General features: G+C 34.9%; 1 protein-coding gene across 10 annotated transcripts in view; it reads right to left on the reverse strand.

Moving 5' to 3' along the window:
- Positions 1-2,689: 2,689 nt before the first annotated feature.
- LOC141457922 (uncharacterized) overlaps positions 2,690-24,342 on the reverse strand; it is a 319,220-nt gene continuing 297,567 nt past the window's right edge. Inside the window, exons 1-5 of one of the 10 annotated variants that reach the window (XR_012460616.1) lie at positions 6,455-6,628; positions 6,095-6,158; positions 4,763-5,015; positions 4,562-4,676; positions 2,690-3,527 (exon numbers count right to left, since the gene is read on the reverse strand). Coding sequence is in view for 1 of the 10 variants with exons in the window: in XM_074135322.1 (XP_073991423.1) it covers positions 3,430-3,527 (98 nt within the window). In the remaining 9 variants the exon portion in view is untranslated. Of the gene's footprint in view, positions 3,528-4,539; positions 4,677-4,762; positions 5,016-6,094; positions 6,159-6,303; positions 6,656-24,342 lie in introns of those variants that run through there. The other 9 variants (XR_012460614.1, XR_012460613.1, XR_012460612.1 and 6 more) reach the window with 9 other exon arrangements.

Below are 24,342 nucleotides of genomic sequence, written 5' to 3' on the forward strand. Positions count from 1 at the left end.
ACAAAGGTTTTCTTCTCCTTTTTTGTAACTAAATATTTTTCTCATTTTGTTAAACTTTTCTTTAACATTTTTCTAATTTTTTTTTTCTTTTGCTTAATTTTTCACATGAAGTACACGTTTTCAGGACTCCGGGAGTTGGCAAAAATGATTTACTCATTCATTTTCTTTAGTCAATAATGTTCGAAGATGCCCGATCGTACAGGAAAACAATGTGAACCTGAAATGGTGTCCTGAAATCCATATCGTGAAAGGATGTTTTAATGTGAAATTAAATGCATTTTTTTTTTAATGCAAACTTCATTTTCACTTTAACAAACGCCTACCACGGGAAGGTGCTAGCGAAATTGATGAGACGAAGCAAATGAATCAAATCGTTGCAAGTCAATTGAATGGGGCTTGCAACAAATCACTGCAAAGGCTTAAGAAGGGGAAAATATGCTGCCAACTTTAATTGACAACGCTTTAGGTAAAAAATGAGAGCATTGTCAAGTGTGAGGTTATAGTGGTAGAAAAGAAAAAAATTCGGTATAATTTCCGAACGTTTTAGGATACCATCATCAGATGCTTCAGGAATACGTGTTTACAAAAGTGATTTAGCAGACTGTTTTGTACCCTATGATGGAATTAAACACGATAAAAGCGCATTAACTAATGGTTAGTTTAAAAACAGATGTGTACAATTCTAACAAAACATGGATTTGGTAAAGCGATTTTGATGATTTATGAATAAGAGATTAGAGAGAAATGACTGTTTAATTGGTGGCCTAAATTGTTAAGTCTAATCACAGCCTATCTGATTTATTACAGCTTAATTCTTCCGAGAGGGGGGAGGAGAAAAACATTGTGGATGCTGATCAGATTTCTATAGAAAACAAAGAAAATTGATTAAAACATTACTCCTGATTTAGAGACGCAGCAGTGCTTTTCTCTTTCTAGCAGCATCAGCTTTCCATGTTTATAGACAACGTAGTCTTTCCCCACAAAGGAAACTGCAGTTTGCGGGTACCAAAAACTGGGCATGTCAACAATTTTTCTTTAATAAAATAAAATAATAATACTAGCTTCAGAACGTGTTGACAATCTCCAAGGAATGTCTTCAAACAATTGGCCCTTGCAGCTGGTTGTCTTTCGTTAGTAAGGAACTGATTGTTTACAAGAAACAGGTGTTACAATTGTTAGGCAGCAGCCAATGTCTTTGCATACACAACTGGGGCGAATTCATTCAAGACATCAGCAGCTGTGGAATACTGGATCTGCAGCGTGAACAGATCTTTTGCAGCATACTTACAGGTAGTAATATAGAACAAAGGAACTAGGTCAGTGGTTAGAACCCTGTTGTGATGATCCAGGATGCTAAAGATTTGTATTACTCTTAGCAAAAGTCATATAGCTCTTCCATGGTCCATTAGCTTTCGAAGTCAATTATACCTTACCACTGTACCATGATGAATAGTTGTCTGGCGAAGAACAATAAACTGGTCAAAGGCCATCATCAGTGCAGTTCAAAAGGCTTCAAAGGTCCTGACAAATAATTTTGTGAGTACAAACATTTCATTTTGGTTTTTATTTTGTTAAATTTCAAATTCAATAGAAAGATATTAATTCCACTTTTCCCACATTTTATTAAGTAATAATGTATTTGAAGAATGACATCAGAATGAATGGCAAACTGTATAACATTTCCAAACTGTAAACAGATGTTTGGTGTGTTCATTAAAATACTGTCCAAGTTTCAGCAGCGTCTGAATGTTTTGAAGATACAAGGTCTGTGTTCTTGGAGACAGGCTCTACTTACTAAGTTAGAAAGTTTGTGAAAGGTTAAAGTTCGCTTAGTAACAAGTAACTTGGTTTGCTGCTCCAGTTAATCAACAAAGCAGCCAGCCCCGGTTTTGCCCTTTACTTCTTTTATCGTTTTTGCTACGCCTTCAAGTTCATCCACCCTCCTCTTCCAAGTAATCTAATCACCACAAAGTGTCAATTAAGTTTGTTAACCAATTTTAGCATTGTTTTCTAAATTGTTTTAATTCAATAATAAAAAAGATAAAAGGAAACTTACTTTTCCTTTTTTTTGCCTTCAATGGAAAAATGATGGAAAAGTTTTATTTCTTTCTCAGGAATATAAGGCCCTCAGAGCTCCTTTCTATTGTCAAGAACAAAAACTTTGTTGCTCTCTCTTTCAGTTCCATTTGGATACAGATCTCAAATGGAATCCAAAAAATACATCATCTTAAAAAGAAAGGAATCAGAAACGATCCCACAAAACTTCTTGGAGCTAAATACATCATCATAAACTCTGAGATTATGAGGCTCGAGCTCAGCCTGGGTGCACTTAGATTTATTCTTCCTAGCAACCTCAATAACCCCCAGTGATGGTAGTGTCTAGAACCAAAGATTGCACTAAGACTTTGGAGTCTTAATTAATTTCTTTCGCCCCAAAAAAAGCTTCTTCAACCGATACAAATCATGTAAAAGCATAGGTAATTGTGTAGAGCTCTTTACAAGCTATAAAATGTCCAACTCAATCAATTCGTTCAGTTCAGACCAAAAAATCTTCTCAGTAATAATGGCACATTTAAGACCAAAAAATGTTATTGAAGTACCTAATGCCATTTTTGGGGGTTACCTTCCTCAATTTGGGAAGAAAACTATTTCCTCCCAATTTTTTATAGGCAGAAATATTATACACTAGTAGTAGTAATGAAGTTTATTTAAATTAAAAATACAAGATACAAGATTTCTTTTTTAAAAACAGAACAAAATACTTAAATCTGCATGGTTTCTAAGGTCTGCAGGAGTTTGAAACATATACGAGCATTGCAACATATCTGCACAATTAAACTAAGTTATGATTATTAGATGTATAGAAATATTTTTATATGAATAGAAACAACTTAGAAAATTTGGCACCGCAAAACATGAGTAAAAAAAGGAAAAAATAATAATACTTCTTAAAATCAGAGGATTAATTCGCTAAATATTATTAGGTAGTTAATAATCAACGATAAATTATATAAAGGTTGCTCTCAGATGACTATAAAATCAAAGACACGATTAAGTGAAAATAAATTTTACATTTATAATTGTCTTTTTTCAGGAACATTAAAAGCTTTTCCAAACATTAATGTTAATACTTAGAGAACATTCCTCCTCCAAAATAAAGAGACTTATTATTAAACATCCAGGTGCGAAGAGATACAAAAAGAAAAACACTGAAAATTTGAGAGAAAATTTCCCGGTGGAACCAATAAAAAAGTGGGTAACCTCCAACAATTGAAGAGAATTCCGCCCTGATTTAATCTTGATTCGGGCTAAATGTAAGACAGGCCAAAGTGGAGACCTAAAGAGGTGTCTCTAACATGAGATCTCTCTCTCTCTTAATCTTGATGAGCAAGCCACCTTAGTGAAGTGGGGTTTTATGATGATGGCAAGTCAAAAACCTTGGTTCCAGTTGTACATGAAGGGTACGTGATTGAGACAAAGGTTTTCCAAATACTCTCCAAGGACTGACTGGTCTAAATTTCCTGGACCTAGAAAAAAAAAATATATATGAAGGTCCTGGAATACGAGAAATATTCCGTTCTAATAAATTTCAATCTAACGCTCTGTTGGCTGGTTTAAACAAACATTGGATTAAACATTTCCACATATAGTGCTGATAAAAGAATTTTAAAAAAATGTAGACATGTTTAACAAATTTACTTCTCATGGTTACTTTTAGCAGATTGTTATATTTTATGAATGAATTGCAAAAAAAGAAAAGAAAATGTAATTTTTTACAGCGCGATAGCAAACAAAAAAATATTTTTCAAGAACAAAAAGCAGCGCTATCTTGGTACAGATAAGACAAACCTTTGTTTGTGCTGGTACCACATTCGTAGATATATGAAAAATGCTGTTTAAAAAACATGATATTATAATAGTAGGACAACCAAAATGAAACAAAGGATACCGGAAGAGAAAAAGTGTGTTCTGTCTGCATGTGTTTCCTCAAAAAGAAGGGGAATAAAGGGAAAATCCCCGAGAAATGAGTGGTAACTCACGTTTTCCTAGACAAAGAGTTAAAGGGTTGTCCTTTTGTGTTGCCAAGATTTTAACCAGAGAACAGAGGGACATTGTGTACTTTTAAGGATACCGACCCAGTCTGGGATGGTGGGATGTTTAGAGAATCATCGTGAAAACCAGCTTTTCTGTATATAGAGAGTAAATTTACATTAAAACCACAGTGACAGACATAAGGACACCAGAAGAAAAGAGAGAAAAGACCCAAAACAAAGTCTTAGTGAAAATTTCACGGCTTCTTTACTTTACGAACGAGAAGAAAATTTATGCTCTCTGAAGATGGTGGGGAGAACACACGCCCACACAGATGAAATGAAAAGGGAAACTGGAGGAAATTTTGGGAATGGTTTGGTGAGAATGAAGTAAAAGCAAAAGGAAGCACGCGCTCTGAGCTCCATCTTGGGGTCGTCTGTGAGTTGCAAATTGGATGAATGGGTTTGTTCTTGGGACGCACTAAGAAGGAAGGAGATTCATCCTTGCCTTGTCACTCTCTTTTACTTGCCTCCCACACTCCGTCATCGCTCAAACCTTCTCTTTTTTTCTTTTAACTCACACATCACAATGTTAGGTCGTGTTGCGAATCTATGATGATTCCAAATGGAAAGTGCCATTACCTTCTGAAATAAAAATAGATCAATAGACAACTAAAATAAATATAGTCCTCAATGTGTGCAAACATAAACAATGAGATGCAAGGGCTTACAAAATATCACCCGTAGGAGGAAGTGGGCTAGCCACTTCTACAGGGAACTTGGCGTCCCTGCGGGCATTCCAGTCTAACAACATGAACAACACTTTCACTGATATCGCCAAACACTCACAAAAAATTACACATACGGCTTGCAAAGATAGTTGGGTTTTACGTTAACTCTAACTCAGTCTAATCTAAGGTATCATGTAATCGGTAAGGCTTCCCCTCTAATGTCCCACTACTGTTGGTTGCACCGGCTTACCACCTGTATAACATTAACAAGAATCAAATGTTAGATTAAATTTGATGAAAACTGGCTGATGAAAAGCGACACGTTACCGAATAGATTTGCCCATTTAATGAGATTTTCTTGCAAACGCCCCTTACTATTTCATGTAAACATTTTCAGTATTCACTCCACTTCTATTTGTTCTGTATAATGGTAGGTTCTACTCAATTAGGAGTTCTGGATTCCTTGATTTCTTTTTTTTTAAAAAAAGAAGATAAAGATACGAAGTTAATGTCTCTCTAAGACCTAAGAGTGTTTATCCTTAAAATTTCTTGGAAACACCATAGAAACTAAGTAAATACTCTGGTTTCCCTCAGAATTCTATAGTCACCTCTGAGCTAAAATGAAAACCAGAGAACAGAATAAAGATGGAGATTTAAATCCATGGCTCTGCATGTAACTGTCACCGTCTGACAGACTATTATTTGTGTCACAGATTCCTCAAATCTCTCTCTCTCTTCCGTGTTTTTGTGTCACTTTCTGGGGCAAGAAATAAAAAAAAAAGATTTCCAACTTGCCGTACAAGGGATCTCATTTCGGTAAGCAGCTGTAAAATAGGTTACAACACCCAGACTCTTACCAATGCACACCATTATCTTTACACTACTTCATCATCTTGTAGTGTACGTTGACATATGACCCCCCCCCAACATATAACCACTGCCTTGGTATATCTCTCGGTGGGGGAGGATAACACTACGATCATATCAAGCCATTGCACGTCGCATATAGAAGACGTCACCACCAGATTTCTTTTCCTTTTTGGCATATAACTTGCCCATATTACAGCTCCAACCATTTTTATATACAAAGTATACTCCCATTTCTTATATACATTCATTTACACCAGTAAGCACACTTGTCTTTGTCATGTACCAACTTATGTACGACACAGAATACACTTCGTGCTTATTATAAAACACACTGTTAAGTGCTTATATAAATCAACATAACTCTATTTTTATGTCTTGACATAAACCATAAATTTAGGTTTCATAAATAAAATTACCTTTTATTTTTTTTTTGTTCCCCTCAATTTACACTAAAGTACTTACCTGAAAACTGACTTCTAATTAATTGTTCCACTTTATCATGTTCCCAGTACTTTCGGGCACTTACCTGAAACAAACAGAGAACTGTCAGGCAACAAAATATACACATTTTACTTATTTCACTTTGTATATGTACTTCGGATTTTAAGAAAATTCAAAATTATAGCAACATTCGAGAAAATTTAAGAAAGGAAAAAAAAGAGTAAAATCACTTCAGTAATGCGGTGTTTTAATCAAAACTGGAACTCAGTTTTCCGGATTTAAAAACTATTTTTGATTCCAAATAGTAAGAAAAAATTTAGGTTAGGTTTATCTGCATACATACGAGTACATAAAAAATAAACTCGTTCAAGTACAGATTACTTTAAAATATCCTGCTCTGGAGTTGGGCATCAGACTGGAAAGAAAGCAATCAACCAGAGAAAAACAAAACGACTTGAATCTGTTGTTTAAAACAAACTGGATGACCTAGAATGTCAGGTAAAGTTCAATTAAACTGCACAATGTCTGCACAAGACAATATTGCACAGGGAAATTGCAAGGACAAGGGTCCCTTAAATTTACTAGTGTTTAGTGTCTGTCTGTAATGCTCTAAGTTTTCTTTTAAAAATTTTTGTCTTCAAATTTCAAATTTATTTATCTTAATTTTCTAAATTAAAAAAAAAAAACTATAATTGTGGGAGAAAAATGTTACCCATAGAACACTTGCAATTTTGCTATTTTCGGTGGGGGGTATTGTAGGGGGTAGATACAAATAGATTTCCTAAAATTTGCCACAATCGTAAATAAAATGACGTAATAAAAATATATCCGCGATAATAATAATAAAAAGCCGGTAACACACACAAATATTTATATATATATTTTTTCAGCGGAGATTCACTCAGTGGCAAGCTAAAGGAGGTAAAATATATATCAGGTTGGGTGCGCTTCTCTTCGTGGATTATTTCCCGCTTCATTGTATCCTATAATGTGTACAATAGAAAGTAGACTGTACAGGACGTTATTCAAGCATGATTCATAACCCACTTAGGGTTTCTACTTGCTTGCAAGGATCTACACGAGTCTCTGTTCGGCTCATCCCTTAGTCCTTTAGACGTTCAACACATCTTCCCATCTCTTGTCATTTTCTCTCGCTCACTCTCTGGCCCTGGAGGAAATGGGTTTTCTAGACAGTAACCAACACCATAATTCAGTAGAATCTTAACGTTAGTAGTGGGGATGTCCACCCAGATGATTGATGTCCCTGATTGTTAGATTCTACACACACACAGTCACAAACTGGTGAATGCTTCCTCATGAGAGTATTATTTCCATATGTTGGTTTATTACTTTTTCTTACAATTGTAAGAAGTAATATATTGCCTTTATGATAGATTTGCCTGACCAGAAAGAAGTAAGAAAGAGGTTTACTCAAGAATTAAAAGAGCTGAAGGATCGTAAATCATGGTTTTAAATAGGAGCTTTCTATAAAATACACAATGTGTGAGTGGGGTTTGTATGTCTGAAGGTGACCTAGAATATTCCTGAGGGTACCTTAGATCGAATGTTTCATCAGTTGGTATAAGTAAAGGAAACCTGTAAGGGAACGTTGCAACCATTTCTTCAACATAAAAAAACAATCGAAAACCAGTTAGGTTGTTAAAAAACTTGAAAGTAGGAAATAAGCAAGGCTTTAGACACACCCTCTCCCAAATTCCCAAAGAATTCACACACAAAAAAAAAGGACAGCGTGCCATAAGAAATTCAAATAATTCAGCTGAATCTAGGTTGCAGGAAGAGGCTGAAATGCGAGGAGATAGCGGAGTTGAACGACTGGCGTGAAGGTTCATCAAGATGGAAGTGCGTGGATAAAGATTAGACGTGAGAATTTGGATGATTTGCTACATTCGAGATGGAAATTTAGGAATCAGGTTGTGGATTACTTCATAGAGGACTTCAAGATCTTGGAGATCAAGAGGAATAACCAGAGGCATAGTATGTTTTTATCCTAAACATAAAATTAAACTAAAAGATTTATTTAGTTAATTTAAAAAAAAAAAAAAGTCTCTTCTCAACTTAAGACAATTTTAACTTTATTATCCGAACTGAAGTTATTGCATATTTTGTGACCACAATATAATAGGCTACTGCCCCCCAAGAAAAAATACTTCTGAATTTGGTCACAAAAGAAGAAATTATAAACTATATAGTTTTTAATAAAACAAAAATAACTACATATAATAATATAATAAAAGGGAACGCTTAAAACTTAAAATTTTCGGTGAGAATTCAAAACAGGAAATCAGCACGAGTCAATATTTTCTCTTAATTAGGATAAGAGAAAATGAGAGAAGTAAGGAAAGCAATTGCTACTTTTTTCTGCACTGAAATGGGCTAAATGTAAAACTTTAAATTGCCATGATATACGTGACAAAGGAGCTTCGCCAAATATGTGCCAAATTTAAGGCATTAAACCTTCAAGTTATTTATAAATACACAACATTTTATGGTACGTTGTGTGGGTTTCTCGTTTCTGGCATCCTGTTGTGAACGCTTAAACTGGATAGAAATGTTAGAATAAAGTTTCTATTTTCGTCTTCCATCCACCTTTTAAAACGTTCTAGCTTTGTCATTACACACACCATGCTGGTGATTACTGTAGTTAACAGTATCACTTAACCCCCAGCCCATACCTCTGTCACCCTCTAATTCTACCAAATAACTAGCCGAACTGGTTGGCGGTGGATTTGGTATCCAATCGCAGGACAATAAAAGAGAGAATTGTGTGCTAAGTCTACTGTAGCCAATCTCTAATTAAATCTAGCAAAGTTCGACTAACTGAACCCACTAGGACTCCTAGTCTAGCCCTAGAAACTCTTTGCTAGAAATGGGAATTTCCACACAGATACCCCACAGAGGGAGAGAACATTACTTGGAAGGCTAAACCCCGTCAATTAGTGCCCAGTTCGTGGTCAGTATCTCTGAGTGTTTAGGTATTTGAAAAGGGGCTACTAGGGATTCTATCATTGCCAGAGCTTAAACCACCCATTGCCGATCGGTTCGGCCCATTTCCTGCAACCATTTATGTCGAATGTTCAAGTTACCATAAAGAAATGGTCTGCTACATGTCTGGAAAACTCTTTACTATATTATCACATTAAATAAAAACTCTTTGTGATTTTCCACCTGATTCAGGACTTCACTTATATACTCGTAGTTGTTTTTCCTTTTCCTAATCGTGAAAATTCATCTTGATGACAATTACCATGTAAAGTAATAGCCAATTTTTTCAAGCGGGGTTTAACGTTCAATTATTTAGGTTATTGTCTTGGACGGGGTCGAAAGCACATGCTTTACTATTATCATTTCTTTTTCTCTCTCTCTCTCTCTCTCTCTCTAACAAATAAAAAGTAGCTAAAGCGGGATTTGAACCGGTTATCTCTCACTTACAAATCCTTATTTTATAATATAACCACCAGACACACTTAACACTCGCCTTCCTACAAATTACTATTTTTTTGTTTACTGACCATTAAAATGGCACTTTCCAGGTAAGCCTAAAATTAAAGTACCATAAAATGAATTTCAAATCAACTTATACATTACCAACACAGGTATGATAGATAGATAATATATTTATTTCGCTTTTAAAATACAAACTTTTACAGCCAGTGAGACTGGTCCACAAATTACATTCATATTACAGATTACATACTCAAAAAATAACAATTCAAATGAATTTATTAATAATAAAAAAAAAGAAGAAATAATACTAATAGAAAAAACTACATATTATTACATATTTTATTTAAGAACTGAAATAAAACCCATTATTATACATCAAAATGACTGAAACCAATAATAACAAAAGAAAAAGAAATAGAATCAAAATAGTAACCAACATAGAATGCTCTTCATTGAAATATTAGAAAGAAAAAAATAAAATATAATGATGCATAGACACATGTTGTAAACCCATCTTTCAAGGGTGTAGCCATCTGTGTTTTTAAAAATCAATCAACTATTTGTTGCTTATCTATAATAAATTTTCTAATCTTTAAAGCTTGACAAATAAAATGGTAAATATCGTTAATTTTTGGTCATATCATTGAATGCTAAAAATCGAGCAACATTTGAAATCTGATCACAATTATTACAGATATATTTACTAAGATATTTTTCTCTCTACTATTCCTATACATGGGACAATTCAACAGAAAATGGTCTTCTCTGCACTCTCTAAATTACAAATCTGGCAGTTATCTTCAACAAAACGATACAGCATCACTTTTATAAAAAAATTCTGAAGTATTTAGGCTGGCACAATCGTAGCTCTGTATAATCAAACTTTGTTTGCTCACATTATTTTCTAAGTTTTAAATAGTTTTCTATTTCCGTCAGACTACTGATTAATCTATAATTATTTTTGAAGCGATGGACCAAGGTAGAGCACCTCGCATCGCCTATGAAGGGCATCCCGGAGGCAGGAAGCCTAGAGGGAGGCCAAGACTAAGATGGTTGAACAAGGTGGAGGAGAACCTCTCCAAGTTAAATGCGGGAGGATGGAGAAGGAAAGCGAGTGATAGAACGGCTTGGAGTGAATTGTTGAAGGAGGCCAAGGCCCTACAAGGGCTGTAGAGCCATGTAGTAAGTAAGTAAGTATTTTTGAAGCGAGAGTTGATAACTAAATCTATATCTTCCGACAAAGTGTGAGTCCTGATTTTTTGCAGGAATGTATCTGTTTAGAAAGGACACAGGTATGTAGTGGAGTATGAGAATTTTAAAAGAAATTCCCGGGCAGCTGATCTCTAGAAAAGTACTGGAAAAACCAGAAGAAAAAGACATTAGAAATTTTACTTTAAGCTTGCAAGGAACAAACATCGTACATCCTCTAAAATATCCCTTTAGAGGTAAGTCTAAACACCATTCCTCTCTAAGTGGCGCCCTTCGAAAGATTACATTGAAACAAGTATTATGTAAAAAGGTTTATAGATCTGAATGTCAGTAAATGTGCTTAGAGCAAATCAGCGGTTATGGAATTATGATTGCTCTCTAAGACCAAAAAGATTTTCTAAAGGAATAAAGTTTAAGCTCTTCTACACTCACCAAAGTATTCTCCCCTTTCTTTGCTAATTATTTCCTGCTGAAAGAAACGATCAGAAACAAAGAACGAACTTATTTTTTCCAACCAAAAAGAAAAAGAAGTTGAAGAACATTATTCACTGATCATATTTTTCTAAATGAATGAACAATAAAAATAACAATTTCAAGTCAATAAATTATTTAAATATTATCAAAAAAAGAAAAAAGGTACTACAACGGGAAATAAAAAGAAATACTGCTTAGAGCTGGAGAAAATATATTCTTCTGTTCACCAGCTTGGAATAAGTGAAGTGAATTAAACCTCCTAAAGTAAATCTACAAACACTTCTTGATGCCTTGGGAAAACTTAATCGGCTCTTCCTTCCGGTTTAAGAGAATGAGAGTGTGTGTGTGTGTGTGTATGTGGGTATGTGCATGCAGCGGATGAAAGGTAGCGCGAGGAAGTGTATAAAGTAGAGGGGTTGGAAGTAAAGATAGGTGGGAGTTTGAGATGCACGTGGCAGAAGATTGTGTGGAAAATAAAATGGATTTTAAGTGAAGAGACTAGCAATAAGAAGTTGAGGAGAAAGCAAGAATGGAAGAGGATTTTGTGCAGTCACCCAATTTCGGGAAGTAGAAGGAAAGAAAAGGATGCCATGAGTTCCTGGTGAAGGAGAAAAAACCTGAACAAGTAAGCTTTAGAACAGGAGAACCAGAAAGCCCAGTTTATGAAAGGGTTGGCGGCTGTTCCGTGTTAAGTGGCCTTGAATGTAGCAAACCCACGGACTTATAATACCCAGTACCAAGACATTGTTGATGCAGTTACAGTCTCCTGCAGGAAACTGTATCCAGTAGAGACTGTTACCAACTGCGGCCCTTGATATTCCATTATCCATCCAAAAAGTGCTACTTATCCCTTCTTTTATCACCTTTCCTTATGATCACATTAACTAACAAATTTACACATTCAGACGCTTAACAGGTGCCTAAATTCTACGAACTTACACTGAAACTTCCAAGAACAAGGCTACAACAAACTCATTTAAACAGAAGGATTTTGAACTGTGAGGAGGCTAAATTTTTATGAGTGAACATTTTGTCTCGAAACTTGAAGAGTATGGATTACATTTTATTTAAAACATTAAAGAAAACTCATTTTCTGCTTTCCTGGGAGATGCGTGAAGATTATTTTAATATCAGAATCATTACGCCCAGGTACATGCTGTGATCAAACAAGGATCTTGAATCCTTTTGGACCATTGCGAAATGCCTCTAAATTGAAGCTATCAAAAAGCGTGGTTCGAAGTACTTACTCTTGAAAATTCTAGACAAGAGACAGACTCTGTGGGAAGACCTTGCTATCATCCAGAGGAATGTAAGACAATAAGTGATACGGCAAGATTTATCAGCAAGAAAAGGAAATGGTCGGCCAATGATTGTGTCAAAGTGATAGGGTTTGTTAGGCTGAACATTTGGCTTCTCAAGAAGTCTTCGAGTTTTGCGAAAAGTGCTACTCCAGTCTTCTGTGTCCATAGAATGAACCCTTTTAAAGAAGAGAACTATAAAGCTCTTACAATTAAATTTGTAATTTTTTGAAAAACAAAACCTCATCACTGAGAAGAACTAAATCCATAATTATAGCCACATTACTATTGTAGCGCTCCCTTTGTTAGGCAAGCTCTTAATGTCACTAATACTTTAAATAACTAGTGCGTACTTACTCTTTAGTTTTCAATGGAGTCCTTGAAAAAACAAAATGTATAAATTCATTCTAGAGGAGCACTAAAAACCAACTGGAAAATTGATAAAAAGAAAAATCCATTCATTTCCCAAGTCACCCAGCCCATCTTAAGAACAACGTTAGTAAAATTAATTTGATGCAAACGTCAGACAAAATCAAGTGCTTCTCAAAGGTAAAGGAGAAAAGGGTATTTTCTCCCTTTTAGTGCTGAAGATTTGAAGGACATCATCATCATCTACTACAACTTCATTGTCACCTTCAGCAGTCTAGAAGAAGACTGACTGACTGTCTTCTTCTTGACATTGGAAACATTTTGCAGAGCCGTCATCATTATTTGAGAGCACTCGTAAAGAGACATTGGGTGTTACCCTTACTTCTTCTTCTTCTTCTTCTTCTTGCTTGCCTGTTTAAAGTTCCACTTTCTTGTAAAGTGTATTTAAATAAGAAGGTAACTTAGAAGTACTATCTAATTAATTGATGTTAGCCACTTCAACTTGTCAGCTGCCTTTCATAGAGTGCAGCACTAGCCAGACGCTCCAATCTCATCGTTACTTCTCTTAACTGTGTTTTAAAGAAAAAGCATATTAATAGCATTATTTAACTGGCGAATAAGAATAATGATTACATTAACTAATCATTTAATAATTAAATTGGATTATATTATTCCTTAAACTTTTAAACTCACTCTTACTTTTAAATCAAACAAGGGTTTTCTCTAAAATCTTAATCTAATCCTGCTAAAGTTACTACAAGGGAACAGCCTTATCCCTTCACTTTATACTTCAAAAATACTTTAAAACACTTCTTTACGCCACTGAGTCAGAGAGAGAAACAAAATTATGGTAATGTTTTATTGATTTGTAATCGATTCGTTTTTTACTTAACTTTGTTAACAAACTAATGTTAAAAAGTCTAGTTTAGATTGGTGCGTTATAATGGTGAGCTAATTTTAAGAGCCATTACAAATGTATGTTCGTGTTGTCAATTAGATGTGAGGCATACATGGGGCCTTCCCACTGGGTATTGTCGTTTGACATTTCAGGCGAGGCCTGTACGGTTACATGCAATTTAGTAGGTAGATGTTCAGAGCTGGTACATATCAGGCAAGTTTCTGTTAAATAAATTTCAACATTTAATGGAACTAAAACCTGGAAGCTAATCCGGAAAATAGGTGATTAAACTTTTGAACTCTTGTTAAAACTGATGTGTACGATTCGATTCTCTTTATACAAATTCTCAAGTTTCTTTCGAAGAACTTCTGAGTTAAGGGTGAATAAGTTAAAGCAAAGCATTTAAGTGATTGATTCAAATTTTTGGTGAGGATGCTGTACGCGTATCTCCAAGCTATTAGTTTAAAAATAATGAATCGTCTGGAAGATACTGGATACTGAAACAGGGACCAGCTCCACGCTTATCGTTTTCGAATCTGCTTTTTTTAACAAGTCGGATCTTCTCAAAAAGTGTTTCCTGGTGAAGTATACTTTTCTACAAATTTGACAGCAATGCAAAATACTTCCTCTGTTACTATAGTAAGAGATAATAACCTTGATTTATCTTGAAATTTATTATCCAGCAAGGTATCCAGTAAGGTTAAATTAAAACAAAAACATTTTATGTTACAGAAGGGGTCTCCAACCCTGGGGACAATAATCAAACATGACCGCTTATCGCTTAATCTTATTAACCCAATATATGAATGGGAGATTGTCTGCTCGGCGACAGTTTCGACATTGTTTTTAATGGTTATCGTTATCATTAACCGAAAAGCATTCAACATTTGGGGCACCCCAAACCAATTTGATGCTCTAGCCTTTTCATAAATGGTGTTTTCATTCGGGGAAAAATCATTAACCTTAATGGAACGTAAATAATTTCCTCGCCCTGTTGTTACTAAAATTGTTATTTGGTTTGACTGCGTATAACTTCATTAATATTGAATGGAATTTTCTTGAAAACCTTAGTATATTATTTGCAAACATATAGAGAGAAAATCTATATTAATATTACATATTCATGACTTAATATTGGATTTATGGGAAAACATAATAATTTTAGGAGCTTCTATAGCTTCTATCATTGGTATTGTAAAGTGATAGTAATTTTAAAATACTGTTTCAAAAGTTGAGCTGTAATAGGATAGATATTCAAGTTCAATGACGAAATTGTTTAAAAAAGAATACATCCAGATGTTGCAATAAAATGGAAAAAAATCTATTTCAGGTAGCAGAATTTTTTTTTTTAACATTTGAGGGGTTTAGAAAGAAGTTTAATATATTTATAAAATTAACGTTAATCTATCGGGACCAATTATAAAATTAAAGTAGATGAAAATATGGAAGGAAAGATAACCGTGTTTTGGGGAGCATGATCAAAGAGGCCACCACTCCAAGAAGAAACGTGTGAAGGAACACCGAAAGAAAGAGTTGCTAAGATTTGGCTGCACATTTTCTGACAGATTCCGTTTTCCGCATGACGTCGTGGAAATTAGCTGCTGAATGATTAGAATTTCAGACCTAATATGGAGGAAGCTGAAGAGAGACTTCAAACCTGACCGCATTTACATCAATGGTGTCACCCATCAGAGCAAGTTTAGGAGCTACTAGATGTTGGACAAGATCATATCTTCTCTGCAACTTCCATTTTGGGGAAACCATCCTTTCCCAATGAAAATTCTAAAATGTCTTAGGGATGGTCCAGTCCAGTGAAGCTGAAATTATACTTTCTGGCAATTTCTAGCTCTGTTCCAAATATACTGGGGACCCAGAGCTTGTAGGCCTCGAGTACCATATCCGCTGGCTGCTCTTTAGGCAGAGATCTGTTCACTACACTGTTCAATAATAATGTAAATCGTGGCTGAATTACTACTTAAGTAATCTGTGAAACTGTAATCTTTGTACAGGCTACTATAGCCCAAAATAATCAGCTGTAATACTTGTTAAAATGTTTTAAGTCAAAATGAACTTCGTTCATCTTGGCTTTTATCGGTACTATCTTTCATCTACTATGGAGGAGATGGCTTAAAGCTAAAAGTCTTAATTAAAAAAATAAAAACCAAGATGATTAATTACATCGTTGAAGCATAAGCTTAATTAATTAGCTTTAGGCAATTTTATTAAAACTTTCAACAGCAACTCAGATAAGTACTGAGATAGTGAAAGGCAAGCTTTAATAGGCAGATAGGGAACTGTTGATGTATACTGTTAGATAGTTTTGTAGGAAACAAGAGGCTATGTAGCAGAGAAGAAATTGGAGGAGGCTGTAGTAGAGAGAAAACAAGCTCTGAGTGGTTATGTTGTTTCACCTGCCAAAATCACAAACCATGGCCTCAACAAAACAGGAAGGTACTTTGAACAAACGCGTATGTACTGACACATACATTCAGTCTATTTGAAAGTATAACATCCGTACACTGAACATCCGGAGCACATACAGTAATAACAATTCATTCATACATATGGTCAATGTTGTTGCAGCTAGCATGAAGTTTTGAAGAACCAATCTTTATATTGATGCTGTTGAATCGAATTGGTTTTTTTTTATCTTCAACTTTGTTATTTTTTTTAAAAAAAAGTTGTTGCGATGAAGACTTAAAAAAAAACCACAATTTTGTTTATAATTTTTCGAAGTTTCGGCATTCTTTGCATGTTATCATCCCTATAGATTCCGGGTTATAACAGTCCCCAAGGTGTATCCTGCGAGTGAAAAGAGCCATCTCATAGAAGCGGTGCGAAAAACTACACTTGGAATTGAAAATTTTTCATATCAGTTCAATACAGAAGCTAAAAATAATTTGTAAAAATTATAAATCAGAAGAGAACTTGTCACTTGTAAGAACGGGGAATTAGACGGAATTATCTTCGCAGTTTGATCCCATATACTCGTAGTTATAATTTCAAACTTGTAGAATAAGTCTAAGCTTCACGCGGTATGATGAAGACAAAAAGGAAAAAAAAAGACGCAAAGAAAGTTTAAAAAAAAAGATGATTGAGTCGGTCGTTTATCTTGTACACTCAAGGAGATAAGCTTTACGCGAAGATCCAGTGAAGGCACGACCCTCAAAAGGCGAGAGAGGGAAGTCGACCTCTGGAATTGCTCCACCATGAGATTTCTCTCTCTTGCTAACTTATGGTAATTCCAGTTTTAGAACTTCCGCTTTGGGATTCCAGCTTTTCTTTCCTTCTCCTCCTACTACTACTAACTTCTTTTTCTACTTCTTCGTCGTCTTCTTCATCTTAAGGCGCGTAGTGGCCATATTCTAGTAAACTACTTGGGAACATATCTCCCATACTTAACGAGCTTTATACGTTATTATATATATTTTTTTTTATTTCCATACATTTAGAAACATATGTTTACATTGTATTATTGTATATAACTCAATAATGGGAACAATTTCTCTCATTCGTGCAGATTTTCAACTGAAATACCAGTTTTAAGAAGTCCTCTAAGTCTGAAAAATTTGTTTGAACTTAACTTAGGCCCTTCCTAATAATGCTGGCACATTTCACAGTGTGATTGGTACTATTTAATGTGAAAAATACTTTTTAAATTTTTCTCATTAATTTTCCCCCCATAGGTATTTCGTAAATTATCGAATAGCGCAATTAAAAAAAAATTAAAAAATTTTATCTCAAAAACACCACAAAAAAAATATATATTTTCTTTTTGTTATATTTTATTTTTCATTTTAATGTTAGTAAAACAGTTCAGATTATTGTTATTTTCTTTATAAATGAGAAAACTATAATGAAACATGTGTTCAATATAGATCATCTGTTTTCTAGAATGGGATTGCATATGGCTGCTACTTCGCTACTTTCGTATACTCCACTTCATTATCCACTCTTTGTGTTAGGTAATCTAGGAGACAAACTGTCTAGGTACTCGGAAATATATTCCATAAGTACACCTGGTGAATAAAAATCATTTCGTCAATCGGGAATTCTAGAAGTGGTTGTGTCCTAGAGTACTAGGGAAGTCTCCGTTCAGCATTCAATGTATTTGATTGTAGGCCAAGTATTGCTTAAAAACCCAGCATCTTAGGCTTTATAAACTTTGTAGGACTTGGAAAGAATCAATTCTTTGCACAGTTTGCAATACTAGCCTAGGATGGGATAACCCTTTTTGGTATATTGACCTCAAGGCGGATTTTCTCTTAACTATCAGAGGATTGTATTAGAAGGGCGGTTCCAACAAAAAGGGGTTGGGACGCAGGCAATCCAAAATGCCCATTGTTCCCCTTCCGTCTGAGGATAGTGAGATGGACTTTAATGCTACCTGCAAGCTCCAGTTAACCACCTTTCCAGATCAAAAAAGCTCCGTCCTACTAGATCTAGGAGACTGTTCAACAGGTATTTACAACGTATTAAGGTTAGCAAGATATATTTTACACAATATTTTTCATACAAAACCCAATAAACTAAAACTTGAAAGTACTAAGTAGAGTAATAAGGAACAAGATATAAACATAAATCAAGTAGTAAGTTGCATCGTTACAATTTACAAAAATATCTGATTATTTTTATTTTATTACTAACAATATATTTAAAGATTCATTTTAATCAAAGTAAAAACTTTTGAATAACAAAAGTATAAACTTAAAGGGAGACATCCGCTTGGTGTTAATCACAAAACGAACGGCAATGCTATTACTCACATTTGCTGCTTTTAAGTTCATTATTTTATGTAGACTTATGTCGAAAAACATAATTCTAGAGTAATACTTTTTTCAATAACTATATTTCTCCTGTATACATAGGACAAAAGCACCTTTTGCAATAATTTTCACTTAGTTTAGAAATGTTAAGAAGAAACATGATTTAATAATCCCTTGTAATTCTTTTTCTCGCTCTTTCTCTCCATTATAGTCTGCACAAAGAGGCAAAGATCAACTTTAGGTAAATCAGCTCCACAAGCTGAGCGATGGCTTAATTATTATAGATAACTGTTCACAAAATAATTCTTAAACCGTAATAATATTTTAATTGTATGTTTAGAAAGTGCTTACAAGTAAATATCGTTAAAGAACGGTTGGTGCAGCTGCACTGTCAAGGCAAAACGTCATTCATTGCATGAATAATGTTTTATTATTTAAGGTAAACACTTTCATTGAATATTCCAGTCCAACAGTCAAGGACTCCTCCAAGTTTTAAGTTATGATATAATAGCCAAATAGTACAGCCTATGCCATCTAGCGGATATTTTTGTAACACTTACTGTTTTATGGTAATGAACTTTAATGGTTACAGCTTATTTTATTTCTTTTTACCAAATTTTGCACCAATAGTTTTGTAGCTTTTCTCTTTAAATCTGAAGACAGTGTTCTATAATCTTTTGTTACTCTACATCGGTCGCAAGCATGTCCACCTTTAAAACTTTTAACGAACTCTTCTAATGCAGAGAATATATCCCATTTTTATACTGAGATCACTTTATCATTTTAGGGTTGCTTTCATTTCTACAATTAATCCGGGAAAGTTTTCGCTAATTTTTATAGTTCATCCGTTTTTCCCTTGAGCATATCTCTCATTTATTGATTGAATTTTTAAGTTATATCTCGGAATAATCATAGTGGGATTCGTAGTTTAGTAGTAACATCTTGTTTAGTACTTTATGTACCACCGAAGCGAGTGTATCTTAGTACTTAATTTTCTATTAAAATATTTAATACCATTTATTTGAATTAAAATGCAAATAGTCTCATTAAAAAATGTATTTAAATATTAGGTACTTATAGTAAAATATACTCTTCCCTAAATTAAATTGTAAAAGGACCCTATTTTCAATATAACATTTTCCTCGTTGATTTTTTTGTCGTAAAAAAATACTGATAGTAATAACACCTTTTTGTTCTTCTTGTGTTTGTAATAAAGAAGGAACAATGTCTTTGAAAAATCAAATGTGCAACTTTCACCATTTTGCCCTTTCACATTCAAAAAAGGTACTACTATCCCTTTTTATCATTGAAAATACTAAGAACTACGCAGAAAATGAAATCATTTTACGGGGAAAAAAAATTGAATTAATAAAAGTCAACTACTAAGTAATAAATACACAACATACTTTGTCGTAAACATATTGGATGTAAGATCCACATCATTATATGTCAGGCGTTACTAATGCAGGGTGGTCCAAAGAAAGTGGAGAAAACACCACACACACTTGATGATGTCAAGATTTAAAGAAGTTCCAGCAGCCCTTCGTTACTCTCTCTCTCTCTCTGGCTTCCAAGAGCCAACAGTACTTTGGTGCTTTGTAAAGGAACTTAAAAAAGATTTCCACTTTATTTTTCCCCAAGTAAATCCTTATATCGTCAGTGAATTTCCAACACCCTTACAGTACCACACCAGGAAAACCTACGTCCGTTGCACATTTCCCTTCCGTACTTTTTTCTTTTTTTTTTATATCGTTGGCTATAAATTGACATGTAAGACCGCCATGCATTAAAGCAACTAGCTGGCTTTGTGGACGAAGTGTACACTCACCACACGACAAGACGGGTAGTTAGAAAATGGCAGGCCTGATGGGGTGCGAACAAAATAAAATAAAAAATACGAGCAAGAGCGTAACTCGTAGAATAAGAAAGAAATGGACAAGAGAGGGAGAAAGAAAAAAAAAAACCATGTGAGAGCGACCATTATCATGGGTCCCTTCCAAAGGTTGTAGGGTGCACACAGGAGGACTGGATACCTCACAGTATCCGCGCTAATGTGAGATTTATCTGGAAAGATTGTGCAAAATGGTCCTCCACCTCCTCCACCATCTATCTATCTATTCACACTCAGACTGTGGAGGCGATCGTTGATCAAGTGTTCTCCGATCTCTACAGGACTAGCGGTTTATACTAGGATCCAGAGGGCGTTTCCAGGGGAACCCAATTCCAATCTGATTGTTCCCTGGTTCTCTGACTCTTTGTCCATACATGTCAGATTAAGTGGTTGTAGATTAGATCTTGCATTTGACAATTCCAACCCTTAAAATACACAACCCCAATTTTTTTTACTAATTCAACCAATATTTATTTAAGTATAATTAGAAATAATTATTAATTAAAGAAATGCTTCAATTATGGTCTTAGTGACATCATATTCATACGACACATGCATGAGACGATTATGGTTTACGTTCTACTTTACAATTAAACCTTTTGAATTCCATTTTTAGTTTTTGAAAATGGTCTGTCTGGATATGTGAGTAATAATAATTCTGTATACGAGTATAAGCAGTATTACATATTACGGGGAGACAGCTTCGTACATTTTTGTTTTGCAACCAACACATTTCCATTACAAATAAATAAAATAGAATAAAAATGGGAATAAATAAATAAATTGAAAGAACACGCCTTTTAAAAACAAATTAGTCAATGATAAGCGAGTAAATATATAAACAGCTCCAAATAAATTAAAGTACATATTTTTAGAACAAAGAAAAGTAATTAAATAAAGTGATATAAAATAAAATCTCTCAAAATAAATATAAGGTAAAATCTCTTCTTTTAATTACAGCCAACATTTAAAATGCTATCGATTTAATTTATTCAAATCGATGATTATTAACACATTGACAGTGTTGGACCTATGAGTACATAGAATAGAATAGAAATAGAATAAATATTTATTATAATAAATATATACATAAAATAAATATACAAGTATAAAATAATACATTTCAACCTTCTTAACTAAGTGAAGTAAGAGAAAAGTCAAGTGAGGAGGATTGTTTGTTTGTTTTGGGGTTTTGTAAGGTGCGCAACAACAAGGGTCCTTTGCACCGTGAGGAGGATTGGAATGCAGGTAAAAAAGGAGAGGAAAAACCTGCAGCTAGTGTAGAGAGTTAGAGTAGGATATGTTTTAGTCTTCTGTGTCTGTATGTTGTAGAAGGATCTGTAGGAGGCTATGTCGTGGCAGAGGAATTAAGATGACAGTCTAGGATGGAAAGGAGTTTGAGCAGACGATTTTGGATAAAGAAGTGTACCGGGAGGATAATGGACGCAGTATCCATGGAGTGAGTCAATTCTAGTGCGTCGTGGAGAGTCTGTCGCGAGTCTGAGAAATTTGTTTTGGGTTATCATCTGAAGTTGCTTGATGTTGCTACTACAAGTCAAGCTCCAGGCGGAGCAGGCGTAGAGCAACATCGGCCTAATGACTACTTTGTAAAGGAATAATTTGTTAGTCACAGTCATTTTGGAGTCACGTGACGAGTACATATGAATCTTACAACTCAAACACAAATAAATAATCGCAGGTAGCTCTAACTTCATTATTTCTTTTAGTATTAAAAACAAAGTTAGGTCCGCAGTGCTAGAAAATATCGTTGAGTGTATTCGTAGCACGGTGTATTGAATACTCACGGAGTTACAGCCATCATCAGGGTTAGATAAATCGTACTTATGTGAGATTGTGTTCTCTCACACTATGATTACTGTAACTGAATAGTTGTTGGAGACATAAAATCTCCTTGAGCAACCACAACCTAAAACTAGAATTAAGAAGCCACTCCTTCTGAACTCTTTAATAGTTTCTCCGCTATCTTAAAGATGGTCTTATCAAGTTCTGAACTCCTCCCACTTTCAAGATTTTCACTGCACTATCATAACCAACAACGTATCTAAGATTTATGGTAAAGATATTGAGTAAAGCAATTTGTTAACAGTTATAAACAATTCCAATATGTTTAATGTGCACTTTTAGATTCCCTGTAACATAACTAAAAGTTCCCCGAAGATTCTTGTTCACTGGGAAGGGGTTTTTATTTAGAATTAGATCCTACAAGGGTTGGTCAGAGAGTATACGCCACTGTGACCATCTGAAGGGTCTATCGTGGCACCCAATAGACCATAAGACTTCTCTTCTAGTCTTGTTAGTCTGACTTAGAAGTATAGTGTGAGATGTTCCTTGGGAAAATTAAGAAAACAGTGAGGGAATTTTCCCGTCCAAAGAGCTGAACCCTGGAGCCACACAAGCCCTTCACACCGCACAAAACGTACATTACTTCTCTACTGTACGTTTTATCTACTTCATGGCATTACCTGCACCGGATTGTCCTTTGTCAGGCTCATGCAATGCATATGTTTATTCCATAAGTGCAAAGACAGATCTTGCTGGAATAATGTCACAGTAAGTTTAGCCATGCGGTGTAAATAAACTTTTCTTCTCGCTGGCCTCCAGCCAGGGGTTAACCCACAACCTCTCCGGTAACTCCGCACCCATTCGCTATGATGGCCACACAATGACAAGACATTTTGTGATGCCGAAAAATGGAAAAACAATACAGCGAAACGAAATTCTAAATCAAAATACTGATTCTTGCGCAGAACACAGTTGAGATAGTGTTGAGAATCACTTGGATATTATAGCGTAACTGTTATCTTCTGTCCCAAATAACATTTTCTTTTTTTTACCACGGAAGAAAAATAGTAATATAAATTTAACACGTGCGACATCAAGCCGGAAAAGCCTATTTCATACAGGGAAGTCTTTCCCCCTTTCCTTTCTGATGTTCCTTGTACATATAGAACTAATCTCTCATGCAAGTGTTAACATCTACGTTATGTGTAACATAATTTTCTTTTCTTCGTTGGTGGCCAACACCTCCACCTCATGGAGACAGGAAGTTGGTTCAGTTTACACGACATTACATAAAGAACTTTTATCGCATCTTCATGTATTACCCACAAGCCTACCAAAGTCACAAAATACTCCCACCAACCTGTTCAAGATGTAGTGAGTGTATATAGGACAAAGTAGAGTCGCCATTTTGCTGGGTTCCCCTTTTTATTTTTTTGTAACAAGGCAAACTAGTCGGTGGGTTTTTTACTGGCAGTTTTTTTTTCAAGAATATAAAACCACCCACGCGTGATAACTTTAAACAGTAAACTGATATTTGACTTGCCTACGAAGTTATCAGATGTGGATTACATACTCGTGTCTTTGGAAGTATGGGGTTCCCTGCACTTTCTTTACTCTGTAGGCTACCCGATTTTCCTGGCTTTCCTAAAAGAGTGGGGATGTTTTCTAAGATTATATAGTGTGGTATACCCTCTTTTTGAACTCTCCCAACTACTTCATTGCAGTTCGTTGCGGGAATAGGGGCATACTTTACCAGGGAGTGGTGGTTATCTTCTTACAATGTCCCCGAAAATCCTTAATCTTGGAAAGCTGTACTTGGGGATTGTTTATTAAGAGTGGTTATCACTATAGCTTCCAACATTACTTGGAGGTGTTCCCTGGAGGGCCTAGATATTTACCAGGTGTTGGAATGGAAAATACCCTATTGTTTTTAATTTATGGGATCTTCAAGGGATACAATTAAAAAAATATTCGAAATTCTTCTCCAGGTTATTCCCAACTTTCTGCTCTCACTTCTCTTAATTATTTCCCAACAAGAGGATGAACTTCAAATTTCAGTTCGGGAGATATTGTCTGCAATATTTCATTATCACATT

This window comes from Rhodnius prolixus, unplaced genomic scaffold, assembly GCF_049639745.1.
Source record: "Rhodnius prolixus isolate KJV_2025 unplaced genomic scaffold, Rpr scaffold_5, whole genome shotgun sequence".
NCBI lineage: Eukaryota > Metazoa > Arthropoda > Insecta > Hemiptera > Reduviidae > Rhodnius > Rhodnius prolixus.